Below are 13,678 nucleotides of genomic sequence, written 5' to 3'. Positions count from 1 at the left end.
TGTTGGACTTCACACATTAACACATGCATTAAGTTAAACTTTGTTTCGTGACGTCAGGGTAAAATAGCCGTGATGAGGACATCCGTAAAAAATATGACGGCTCTCAAGAAGGCTCGCCCCAAAATCGCTTATTTTTTGACAAACAAGCAAAAATCTTAGATGCTAAGAGTTGATAAGGAAACACTGTTTTATCCCTTAAATGCAAACACAGAAAAGATTAAAGTCTTGTTTATTTACCTGAAACCACCCTTAAGTAAAGTTCTAAAGATCTTTACCAGCATATTTCTGAAATATTGCCTAGTAACAGTAGTGCTTCCGGGAAAGCACCAAAACAATTTCCGAGAAACGTGAAGGGATCATAGAAGATTAACGTTGAAAGGGATTCCTCCTTCAGATTTAAACATGTGTTATTCAACTGAAAATCTAACCCGTCCATGCACATTTGATAGGAGAAAGAGTCGTAGCGTGTCGTTTCGGATACTTTGACCGAGAAGGCCTGGGAAGAAGCCATGCAGTTGCCATGAACCACACAGATTCCGAGAAAAACTGCTAAAGTGACATTTACTCTGATTACATTGAATTTCCCGGAAAGCTGCCGACTTGCAGTGTACTGAGGACGTGGAGTCGATTTAGTGTTATATCTCGGTGAATCAGCGAAAACGAAGTTAATTCAAAAAAAGGTATGTCAGAGGTATTATTTATAATTTATATAAAGTGACCGACGGCTCGTTTAGTTGAATTGCGTTCAATTCTGTCGCTTCGCTAAGCCTGACTGTATGCGCTGATCGTAATGTATTCCGAGAAACCTACCGTTTTAAGTGACGATTTCCGCCAAATCAGTTGCTATATTGTGGGGAAGGGTCGCAAATGTGCGAGCACCAATCAGATTTCACTTAAGCTCTGATAAAGATAGACAAAAGGTTGAAAGAACAGTCACACATTTTTCCATAATTTGTTAAATGAAAAAATATGAACAAGGCATACAACTATTTTAATTAACGATGCCGGATTTGAGCGACAGAACCACAAGGTCATGTGGGTAGCTGTAAATCCTTTAACATTTGGTCTCAATTTAGCGGTTGTTAGTGCCAAACAATAGAATAATGTAACAAACGTTCACGAGAGCAATTTTATGACAGGGGAAATTTGTTTCATGACTTCAAGTTGATAATAAGTAGCTGTATACAGAAGCCCATAGCTGTATGTCTCTCATAGCAGGCAAGTCTTGGTTAAACGCCATTAGGTGCAATCAACTTGATCGATTTCCGTGAAATCTGCCCAAACAAGCCATTTCTGCTATCGTTACTTTCCCGGAATTCATCAGATTCAATAACAACGGCTTAAGAAAACAGAGCTACATACATGACTTGTTCATCATTTAAATGGGCAAGTTATTTCTCTGTTCACTATAGTTGTGTTGGACTTCACACATTAACACATGCATTAACTTAGAGTTTGATTCGTGACGTCAGGGGAAAATAGCCATGATGAGGACATCCGTAAAAAATATGACGGCTCGCAAGAAGGCTCGCCCCCAAATTGCTTATTTTTTGCCAACAAGCAAAAGTCTTAGATGCTAAGAGTTGATAAGGAAACACTGTTTTATCCCTTAAATACAAACACAGAAAAGATTAAAATTTTGTTTATTTACCTGAAACCACCCTTAAGTAAAGTTCTAAAGATCTTTACCAGCATATTTCTGAAATATTACCTAGTAACAGTAGTGTTTCCGGGAAAGCACCAAAACAACTTCCGAGAAACGTGAAGGGATCATAGAAGATTAACGTTGAAAGGGATTCCTCCTTCAGATTTAAACATATATTATTCAACTGAAAATCCAACCCGTCCATGCACATTTGATAGAAGAAAGTGCCGTAGCGTGTCGTTTCGGATACTTTGACCGAGAAGGCCTGGGAAGAAGCCATGCAGGTGCAATGAACCACATAGATTCCGAGAAAAACTGCTAAAGTGACATTTACTCTGATTACATTGAATTTCCCGGAAAGCTGCCGACTTGCAGTGTACTGAGGACGCGAAGTCGATTTAGTGTTATATCTCGGTGAATCAGCGAAAACGAAGTTAATTCAAAAAAGGTATGTCACAGGTAATATTTATAATTTATATAAAGTGACCGACGGCTCGTTTAGTTGAATTGCGTTCAATTCTGTCGCTTCGCTAAGCCTGACTGCACGCGCTGATCGTAATGTATTCCGAGAAACCTACCGTTTTAAGTGACGATTTCTGCCAAATCAGTTGCTATATTGTGGGAAAGGGTCGCAAATTACCCTGCATTGGATCAAAGAACGAGAAATATGAGCAAAATATTGGAAAGTTGACAAATAAAAATTTTAAGACGAAGTCTATTTTTGGCAAATACAATGCATTTCTATGCGGTTTTCGACAAAGGCAGACTGCAGACTAGCAGATAAACGAGGTCAACATGCATTATTATGAAATACTTTAACAGATTCCCCATCCCTAAAACTTCAAGTCTTCTAAAAGTCTAGTTTAGGTATAGGGCATCTGTTAAAGCATTTCATAACAATGTTTACCTGCCAGGCTGCAGTCTGCGTTTGTTGCTCAGCGATTTCTATTCGTAAGAATCGCTTCGTTGATATTAAACGGTAACTCAAAGGTTTGGACGTTTATCTTTCCTTTCAGTCAATCGTTCCTTTTGTATGATAAGCAGTCATTTTCTTTTTGCCTCATGCACTCTGTACTTTTGAAAGGGACTATTTGCAAATGTATTGGTCGATCTAGTTATATTACTTCCTGTTACGTGCGAGAAGTCGATTACTTTCTACGGTTCTTGCAGTGAAAAATGTGGCTAAAGCGAAGTTTTAAAGAAACTTGGTAATTAACCGAGAATTTTTAAGAGCTGATTTTTTTTTTCCTGTAAATGTGTACAATTTCAAATATATTTTCTGAGATTTTCGATCCTAGGGGCCCGTTTCTCGAACGTTCCGATAATATACCAGCCCAGAAAGATGTGTTGTTTACATTTTAGTAAAGGTCCAGCTTTCAATAGATTTTTGTAGACATTTTTAGAAAAGAAAAAAAAAAGGTTAAAAAATGGGCTGGTTTGTTAGCCAGGACCTGCGCCTTAATTCTTTTAAATATTACGATATTCGATATTTCATTCCTACAATTTAAACTCTTTTCAAATACAAAACTTCTTCATTCATTGTTAATTAATCTTTTGATTGCATTAGCGCTGAAAAATATGACGTCACAAAAACGTGACCCCACCCCCCACTGAGACGAGACTCACACCAACATTGGCCATTTCTGGTAGTTGAAAACAATGAAGATTCACATCGACTATTGAGTCTACCTCAAACCAAGGGTAATGTTTGAAATCGCTTTAGATTTCTAAAGAAGCATTTTATGTTTTAGAAGAATTAAATCGGAGAATTCGTGAAAATGGAATAAATTTAAGACTGTCATGTATCTACTATCTCTTTCAGAACATTTCCCGGCTGTCTGATCACTGCCACAAAACACCGCTTACTTCGCTTACTTTCCGGATTTCTCGCATTTATTTAGTGACTCAGACCACTTTTTCAGGGATCCTTGAGTCCCTCTCACATTCTTCCCAGCTGCAAGGCTTGTTGTTTACCATATCCCGATAAAAATACGCGAAAAAAACAATGGTTTGACTCAACATTCGGTAAACGCGCATACAAAGCCTTTCAGGAGCGAGAAGCAAAGTTTGTCTAAGTCATTCTGGGGGTCTTATCAGATCTCATCAGACGTAGACTATTTTTAGAATCTGTGCGAAGCGCTTTTGAAGCTCTTTTTAAGTCTGGTTTGTTAAAGCTTCAGTAATATCAAATAAAAGGTACCATTCGTCGTACCGTCGGTAGTCGGTAATTTTTATATCGTTAATTTTGTTGGTAGTCAGTTATATTTTTCGCCGTTTGTCGCTAGTCAGTTAACCCCATTCAGACCCTCCTGCTAGGCTGACCAAATTCCACTAATTTAAGGAATTACTGTACTTATATGTCGCTTATATTATCTTAATACAATGATGTGAATGCTACGCGCGCTGTGATTGGTCGCTACCCATGATCTATTAGAGTACAGATACATGGATGACGTCACGGGAAACTTGTTTTCTTTGTTTTGTTCAACATGGCACGCGGTTTTGAAAATGTTTGTGAGATTTTTGCGGATTGAGGCAAGTGAAAGCTTTGGAAAAAGTTTAGCAGGAGCTTTTTACAAAGAAGAAAAATGGAGAAACGGAGACCAAAAAAGCTATTGACTACTTGACAATGCCTAAACTACAAGAAATGTTCACAACAGTTGCCATCGTGTGTCTTCGCTACGAGAGACTCGCTGTTTTGCAAAATGTTTTCGCTATTATTCTTCTTTGAGCAAGAAAAGACGGTGAAAAACTTTTCGAAGAAACTGTACACAAGTAAGATAAAGAAGAAGCTAAGATGAAAAGTTGGGTTTGGGACTTAAAAAAATGCCTAAACTAGCACAAATCCTCAAAAGGTCAAGCGGTTCGAGGCAGGTATGTGTATCGGTCTTTTTCTTTTCTGATCATTGTATAAAACAAATAGATTCCATGTTGCCGTGGGTCTGTTCAGTAATAGATCACAGAGGACGTCAAAATGTGGTAAAAACAACAGTGACACACTGGCCTGCGGCTCGTGTGCCACTTCTTTGTTTTTACGACATTTTGACGTCATCTGTAATCTATTACTGAACAGACGCACGGCAACATGGAATCTATTTGTTAACTATAACAGTAAAGTCAGTAAGTAGAAATACAAAGGAAAAGGAAACTCTGCTAGCAAGGTATTGGCATTGTTATTAGTTTGGCTCTGATTCAGTGAAATGCCGAAATAAAATATTCCGTCTGTTTGTACGAGTGAAGCCTACTGCCTAATTTTATCATTTACGGACAGTGACGGAGTCTCGCTTTGAGAAACGTGACGAGTATCGAATTTAACAACGCCACTAGGAACAAAACATCATCGATCAGTCAATTCCCTCCCTGGGCATTTGTCGTTTCGTTTTGGAAAAGCTGAAAATGCCTCACAATGGGGCCGACCCTACGGTGGGCCTTAAAAATAGAGTGGATATGCCCAACCCTGGACAACAGCAAAATTGTGTTTTCCCAGAAATAAGCTGCAAATACCATATTTATGGAAATTCTCTTGCATCCGATCAAAACTCGTGAAGCACCCAACGCAAATTGCTCCCAGTATACGGTTCGAGCAAGCAAGTTATTCGGTTTTCTGATAGTAAAATGCACTTCCGCTGGCTTGCACTTAAAAGGCTTCCGCCGTGACGTATATCTTGATGACGCGAGCGACTCAGAGAAAAGCAAGCTACCACACCGGAATTCGAAAAACAAATCTATTTAATGTGTCTATGTGAAATTGTCTGTAACGGAATCTGACAAAGGCAATTGTTGATTCTAAAATTCGAGAAAGGGTTTTTCAGTCAATCAAACAACATTTTCTTGATTTCAAAATATGGATCAATCCCGGGGGGGGGGGGGGGTACTCCCATATATGGGCTATATAGGCACGTGCCGCGGAATAGGGTATGGTTTTTGAGGTTCACGGTCCTTAAATAGGGTATCGTTTTTGACCATTTTGTTTCTGTGTCCCTGGTGTGGTCCTCAGATAGGGTAGCTTAATTGTACTATTTAATACTGGAGTATGAAAACGCCCACCGGTTATGATTGCATATTATTCAACTAGGCTCATTCTAGTATTTTATGCTTGATGCTATACATCCAATGTTACAGAGAAGAAATAAAGTTTTCCTTTTCATGCTATTAATAATTTTGTTTTTCCCTTGAATAGGGTGTCATTTTTCGGCATTGGGCCTTAAAAAGGGTATTATTTTTCGCTTTCTTAGTCCTTAAATAGGGTTAGGGTTCACGAACCTTTGCGATACACCCCTATCCAAAATTCGCGGGAGTACCCCCCCCCCCCCCCGGGGGATCAATCAAGTGAAAGTTTGAAACTGGGAAAATTAATCCAAAACAGGCCAAGGTTGGCAAAGTCAGTAATCAATCATGTCAATCGTCTTCATCGCTCTCGATAACAATTCGACGCTTCCTTTCATTCTCGACAATTCACAATACCATGAAATATTGTGCACCCGCTGATGGATCCTATGATTGCACTTGTAAAACCTGGAGCGGTGGACTAAGCAACGGACCGCTTGACTAATTTTGTCTCTTGCTCGGAAACCGAAGTGCAGTTCTTTGAAGCGTAACTGGATTGGAGTCGCGGAATACTATTCTCCTGCTTCAAAAAGGGCTTCAAACGGGGCGCGACGGCTTGAGCTTGCGGTTAGTCTAGTTCCTTTGCTGTGCTCGTGAGAACGTGACTTTGCTTCGCTGCAAAGACTTTTCTGGATTCTTCCAACTTACTGTGCTTAAGTATGTTGAATGCAGATATTTCTTCTCAATTAAGTATCGCTGTGAGAGGTGCTCAAAACTGAAAACTGTTGCTGGCTCGTATTCTTCTCCGTTTTTCCTGCATGCGCTCTAACAAAAAATTTGACAAAAGGTGGTTAAGATCGGACGCAGGTAAGCTTTCAGTTTTCTCATTTTTCGTACCATTAGCTTCCCGTCAATCAATCAATCAATCAATCAATCAATCATATCTTTATTTCAATTCGGATTTTCGAGCAGCATTTCAGCCATTATCTCCGAGAGAGAAATAATATGTAAAATGAAATAAAAATATAAATAGTACAATTAAAATACATTTCATATAGACATTCAATTACACACACCTATATATACAACCATTTTTTAAAAGTTAACTGCTTTATACATCGTTTGAAAGTATTAAGATCAGGAGCGCTTCTTGTTTCATCGGACAGAGAGTTCCAGGTGGAAATAGATAAGTATTGAAAAGTGTTAAGTCCAAAAGTAGTAGTCACCTTATCCACCTTAGGCACAATGAAAAAAAGAATTTCAATTTTCTGTTGGTTGATAAAATCGTCTATGGTCTTCTAATGATACCTATTTCAGTTCTTGTTTCAAAAGTTGCCAGATCCTCAGGATAATAAAACTCTTCGAGAATGTTCGTCTTCTTCATCCATCATTGAAATCTGGGGAAAGTTTCAATCTTTTTAGCTTTTTCTGGTAGTTTCGCTGTAAGGAGTGACAGTATTTTTTATCGTTGTTTGGCTGCCAATTTTGAATTTGCCGGCTTCGCTTAAAAACAAAAATACTCGTCTTGGACCGTTTCCGTTTTGCAAAATGCCGACCGAGAAAGAACCAATCAGCTGAGTAGACGGATTTGCCTCACACTGGTTTTTTCATATAAAAATTGAAAACATTCTTTATAGAAATGCCGATTTCAGTATTGTAATTGACATAACATAATTTTAAAGGTGGTCCTATACACAAGCCTTATTGGCTTCCTTGGGCTCCCTTGCCTCATCTTTTTTAATATTTTATATGTATATTTTGTGTATATGTCAAAATGATAAGAAAACAATAAAACAATAAATATTTAAAGCTTACTATCTAAAAGGCCATATTTTTAGGTGACATATTGAAAAAGGAACGACAATAACTGCATCCAGAAGAATTGGCGAATGCCCCACCCCTGGAAGGAGGTTTTCTGACAAATTCCCCACCGACGGGGCCGACAAGACCCTGGGGGGTAGGCACGCTTGGAATTGACTGAGCTATTAGGAAGAGTTAATCCAAAACGGAAACAGATTCCAAGATATAATAGACAGAACCTTGTAATCAAGAAAAAAACAAGTAAACGACCTCATGTGAAAAGAACAAAGAACAAAGGGGCTTGAAATTAAGTAGATATTTTCGTTGAACATCATTTGGTTCGCTCTTTACTTGAATTATGTGCTTTTAAGAGCCATAATGGGACATTATGGCTATTGGTACTTTTTAACTACTATCATTTTTTTGGTACCTGGAAATTTAAAAAACGAATTTGATAATAGGTTCATGTAAGTTTGAAATTTCGACACACTCCTGGGCACTTAAGCATAATTTGACTCTACGCAGATAGCGCGCAATCAATATCTAAATCTTTTGTTCTTCAGACAATATTTAGTCTTTGTAAAAACATCTGTAAACCACCTGCTGGCGTTTAACATAAACAGGAGTTTTCAGTGTTCTTTTTCATTGTGTCATCTTTGTGTCAGCCAAATTTCCGCTCAATTTCTTAATCCCTATCGTTCATATTTTCAGCATCCCGCCGCATTCTGTGTGCATATTCAATCTCAAATCTCGCCCAAATTTTGCTTTATTATCCCAAATCCCGGTTTTCAAATAAGACAAATCCTATTGTAAACGGTCTCAATGTAACGTATACAAGAACGCCATTATCAATTCGTACTCCTTTCTCGCACACCCGCGGTATGTTTCTTCGCAATTGGAAGACAGTATAGCTTCTTTATCTGGTCTCATCTGTACATATCTCCCGCCCTTCCCTCCCCTTTTTAGGTGAAATATTGAAAAAGGTGAAATATTTTTAGGTGAAATATTGAAAAAGGAACGACAATAACTGCATCCAGAAGAATTGGCGAATGCCCCACCCCTGGAAGGAGGTTTTCTGACAAATTCCCCACCGACGAGGCCGACAAGACCCTGGGGGGTAGGCACGCTTGGAATTGACTGAGCTACTAGGAAGAATTAAGCCAAAATGGAAACAGATTCCAAGATATAATAGACAGAACCTTGTAATCAAGAAAAAAACAAGTAAACGACCTCATGTGAAAAAAACAAAGAACAAAGGGGCTTGAAATTAAGTAGATATTTTCGTTGCACATCATTTGGTTCGCTCTTTACTTGAATTATGTGCTTTTAAGAGCCATAATGGGACATTATGGCTATTGGTACTTTTTAACTACTATCATTTTTTTGGTACCTGGAAATTTAAAAAACGAATTTGATAATAGGTTCATGTAAGTTTGAAATTTCGACACACTCCTGGGCACTTAAGCATAATTTGACTCTACGCAGATAGCGCGCAATCAATATCTAAATCTTTTGTTCTTCAGACAATATTTAGTCTTTGTAAAAACATCTGTAAACCACCTGCTGGCGTTTAATATAAACAGGGGTTTTCAATGTTCTTTTTCATTGTGTCATCTTTGTGTCAGCCAAATTTCCGCTCAATTTCTTAATCCCTATCGTTCATATTTTCAGCATCCCGCCGCATTCTGAGTGCATATTCAATCTCAAATCTCGCCCAAATTTTGCTTTATTATCCCAAATCCCGGTTTTCAAATAAGACAAATCCTATTGTAAACGGTCTCAATGTAACGTATACAAGAACGCCATTATCAATTCGTACTCCTTTCTCGCACACCCGCGGTATGTTTCTTCGCAATTGGAAGACAGTATAGCTTCTTTATCTGGTCTCATCTGTACATATCTCCTGCCCTTCCCTCCCCTTTTTCATTTTCCCTTTTGCCGCCGGAAGCGCCCGCCATGGCTCCCATTCTGATTATAGAAGTGTAGGTGAGACTGTTGAGCTCTCTTTACATGAATCTTTGAACTGGTTGGCGTCTAAATTTCCATGCAGTTAAGGTGGTTCCGTGTGAGCGGAATTTTCAACCTGTCGAAAATTTGTCTGGTGACGTGTGAACGTAGACCGTGAGCGGTCGTCCTTCTCTCATCACGCGGCGAGCGCTCCGCTCCTCACACGTGCTCTTGATCTCCGTAACTCAAAAGAAAAATAAGACACTGCTCGCAATCTAGTGTAAACGTAGCGTTATTCATATAGGTAACTAAAAGAATGTTTTCTTTTTACTTAGGAAAGGGATATCAACAAGTTTATGGGTCTTGACTTTTTTTGATCACCATGAGTGAACAGAGTAAGTAAGAAAAATTCCTGAGAAAAATTGGTTATCGTTGTAGCTTGGAAAAGGGTACCTTTGACTGTTTTTCCTGTCGCCGCTGCTGATCCTCATAGATTCTTCCTAACTTTTATGATTTTTTCTCCTGTAGTGATGGAAGAAGATGATGATTCAGATTTTAACGTGATAAAGCCAACCCTCTTGCAACAGTTGAAGACCATTCTTGATCAATACCCTGATGATGGGCAGATACTGAAGGTAAGACTTGTTTAAGTTAATACAGGCACCAAGGGGACATGTCATAGGAAGAATAAGGATGTAAATGCAAGCAAGGAAGTATATCTGTTATTCGGAATACGGACGAAAGGCGAAGTTGCAGCCCATTTTTTTTGCGGCAAAGATTCACATGGTCCTTTTTTATTGGTTTTGGTTTTTGGTTTTGTTTTGTTGTTTTCTCGTTGGGAGTGATATCGAAGCTAGGTTTGCAAAGTTGCAGTCGATATGTTTCCATGTCGTACTTTCCGACTATTTTCGCAGGATATGTTATGGTTGTGCATGGGTTCTATGCCTTGCTATTTTGAGGCTGCAACACTTAATGGATAGAAGCATGACCCAAGTTACATTTGCTTCAAGGCTGCGCACTGGCCAATCTTTGTATTGCACTAAAGCTAAGCTGTTCATTGAAAAAGTTGTAGACATGCACTTCGAGTTTGTTCGATCCCTGTCAAAGTAAAATATAGGGAATATAAAAAAAAATGTCTCATAAGAAAATTGAAAATTGCCTCAATTTAATAAAAATTTTATTTATTAAAGTTAATTTCACCATTGTTTAAGAACAGGATATGAAGTAAAAATGAAGGAAAAAACAAAATAATTTACAAGTACCTTAGACTAGTTGTAGACAAAAGGGGAACGCCGAAAATATCGTTGTTACAAAATGCCTTGTCACTAGCTGTGTGGAGTTTGAGACAATTAAGAGGGTCTCAATGGGGTTAACCGATAGGCGTCAAACGGCCAGAAATTTAGTCGATAGCCATGAAAATTGAAAAATTGTAACCATTATCCGTAAATGGGATTAAAAACAAAGTTAACCGTAAAAGATTTCCTACTTTTAATGAAGGTACTAAACTCACTTATGGTTGCGTTTTTTATTTCCCTGCTAGTGTGACTCCGTACGCACGTTAGGCGAAGTGTTGACCAAGACCTACAATCTTGGACAAAATAAAATGGAACAGCAAACCCCCATCCCCCCCAAATCAAGGATGTAGCCGCGCGAAGGTCAAAAACGCGCCATTTTCCCATCCTGGGGGGGGGGGGGGGGGGTCTAGGGTTTCCATTTATTTTGTCCAAGATTGTAGGCTCCATTTCCGCTGCTCTCTCGGGGAACTAAGTTTTTGCATAGCGAAAATCTGTCTTCTTGCTGGGGATTAATATTTGCGATTTTCAGGAGGCCATGCCCTCGAAATAGTTGTGAAACAACACGCAGAGATGTCACTGTTTGTAAAACACGTTGCCGATAAACAACATTTCCCTGTTTTTCTCTGACGCTACGGTAGACGTTGCCATGCCTAGTCCCTGTACGGCGCCTTCCCACGCAATCTCGGTCAAGGCATCTCGGTGGCGAACTCGCTCGGACCACGTGACCCGAAACGCATTAGCCGCGCGGAATAATGAGGCCTACGGACAAGGCAACGGCAAACAGTCGTTCCGTACAGTCCTTCGCTATCATTAAAAACACTGGACACGGAAATTTTGTTATTGGCCCTTTTCACACTAGAGTAGCTAGAAATGGATTATCCATCTGAGACTCGCCTGTCTACAGTCGCGTCCTCCCCACAGTCACCCATTCTCCGACTTTTTCTGGCGGGAGGGGGTGGCTGTACACAGGCTATCTGGAACGGATAATCCCGTCTGCAGAAGTCAGGCGGATTGTTCCTTCAAAATTAAAACTATTCCATTTTCCAATTAAGAAGTATTACCTATCTGACACTTCGAATCATCAAACGGATAACCCGTCTCACAAGTATAATCCGTCTTCTAGTGTGAAAACGTGAAAACGGCCATTTCTCTTATAATGAATGTCGCGCTCCGGCCTCGAGTTGGGCGTTCGCGTGTCTGCTTTTGCTTATTCACGAAGATTATTTTTAAATTGACTATTGACACTTCTCTGTGTAAAATAATATTAGAAGTGGAATACTTTATAAAAGTATGATCTATCAAAAGTTAAAATCTTTCAAAAGAATATATCTTATTTCATCCCGAGATGATCCGAAGACCTTTATTTTGATTTAAAGATACAAAAAATACAGGTTAATTAATATTTAACTTTTGGAAACAAAGGAAGTTAATTTTTAACTTCGTTGTTAACCTTAACTGAAAAAAATTAACCGACAGCCGTAAAAGAGCCAAAACTTTAGCTGATAACCGTAAAAGCCACCACGCCATTGAGATCCTCAATTAAACCTTGTTTAATATGTTTTTAGTGAAAATTATTAGTAATGAAACTATTCTGTTGAGAAACCCAATAAAGTGCAGTTCTCCGGTGAAACAATTTGCCTGACTGCTAATCAAAATACCGCTAGGATCCAAAGTTAATGTCATAGAGTGCGGCGTTCCATGTTACGTGCTGTAGTGTAATTTAGTAGCTCAAAGTTAAACGAGCCAGTTATTTGATAAGTCAACAATGATTGTTTTAATAGGAGCTTATTCAAAACGCTGAAGATGCAGGTGCAACTGAAGTTAAGTTCCTTTATGACAAACACAGCTACTCGGCACAGAAACTCTATAACACAAGTCTGGCAAAGTTTCAAGTAAGTTTCACAATCACAATTTGACACTGGGTGTAAAATAAGGTTGCTCTAATCAGTTGTAACCTTGCGTGCTGGCAGGGCGTGTTGTAACCATCAAGTTTCGTGATGAGAAAGAGAGAGTGGGAGTAACAGGTTAACGTGGGAGAGGGGGTAGGGCTGTTTCGTTACCAGTTTTTTATTAGTGGTGAACAAAGGGTATATTATATACTATATTCCAAATGTTACTTAATTTCTTTCCACCATGTCAATTGGCCCTCTTTCCAAATTGTTTTGAATTCTATAGATGCGATCGAGGCAAGGAGGGCCAACTAATATTTACAGAAACTTTTTCTTTGAAAACAGGGTCCAGCGCTGTATGCCTATAATGATGCCCAGTTCACCAAAGGCGATTGGGAAGGTATCAGAAAGATATATGACAGCAATAAAGTTAAAGATCCTATGAAAGTTGGTCGGTTTGGCCTGGGATTTAAGTCAGTATTTCACTTGACAGGTAGGCGAATCACGATTAACGCATGTGGAAAAACCGGGGACTGAGAACATCCTCCGTTCGCAAGAGGATTACAGGGGCTATGTTACGAGGATATTGCGGTTTCAGGTCAATTCTTTGCTGAAAGCATGACTAAGTGCCTTAACCCATACACAAAAATTCTCCTTTCGCGTTGCGAAGAAGATATCAAGCAAAATAAAGGGAATCAGGGAATACTTACCATAATATTTTCCTTTAATAATTTTTGCAGTCATAGCATCAAAACTAGGCTGGCCCAACTTTTTCAAGTTTCAATCCACATGCATCCATCCTTACAATCCTCTGTCGGGGTTAGAAAAAACTTTAAACTTTTTCACTTTTCCAATGGACAAGTGAGGTTCTAGTTGTACTTGTCCAAAGCTCAGGTCTAATTGTCATTGCGTGTCAAGTTAAATCAAATTAAAGTTCTAATGAAGCATGGAACTCAGATAAAACATACAGCATTTTAAGTGTCAATAAAGTACTCATACAAGTAATTATATGCTTATATACTGTGTTTTCGTTTGCATCATGTACTACCCGGTAG

The 13,678-nt window shown here is 38.9% G+C and overlaps 1 protein-coding gene across 1 annotated transcript in view; it reads left to right on the top strand.

The window, feature by feature from the left end:
- The first annotated feature begins 1,849 nt into the window (after nt 1-1,849).
- LOC140930903 (sacsin-like) overlaps nt 1,850-13,678 on the top strand; it is a 34,192-nt gene continuing 22,363 nt past the window's right edge. The window contains exons 1-5 of the mRNA XM_073380623.1: nt 1,850-2,093; nt 9,775-9,834; nt 9,968-10,074; nt 12,516-12,626; nt 12,969-13,116. Of these exons, the coding sequence (XP_073236724.1) occupies nt 9,822-9,834; nt 9,968-10,074; nt 12,516-12,626; nt 12,969-13,116 (379 nt within the window). The 5' untranslated portion in view covers nt 1,850-2,093; nt 9,775-9,821. The remainder of the gene's footprint in view (nt 2,094-9,774; nt 9,835-9,967; nt 10,075-12,515; nt 12,627-12,968; nt 13,117-13,678) is intronic.

Source organism: Porites lutea, chromosome 3 (assembly GCF_958299795.1).
Source record: "Porites lutea chromosome 3, jaPorLute2.1, whole genome shotgun sequence".
In the NCBI taxonomy this organism is placed as follows: Eukaryota; Metazoa; Cnidaria; class Anthozoa; order Scleractinia; family Poritidae; genus Porites; species Porites lutea.
Note: the sequence above shows the minus strand (reverse complement) of the source record. Positions and strands in the feature narration are given on the sequence as shown.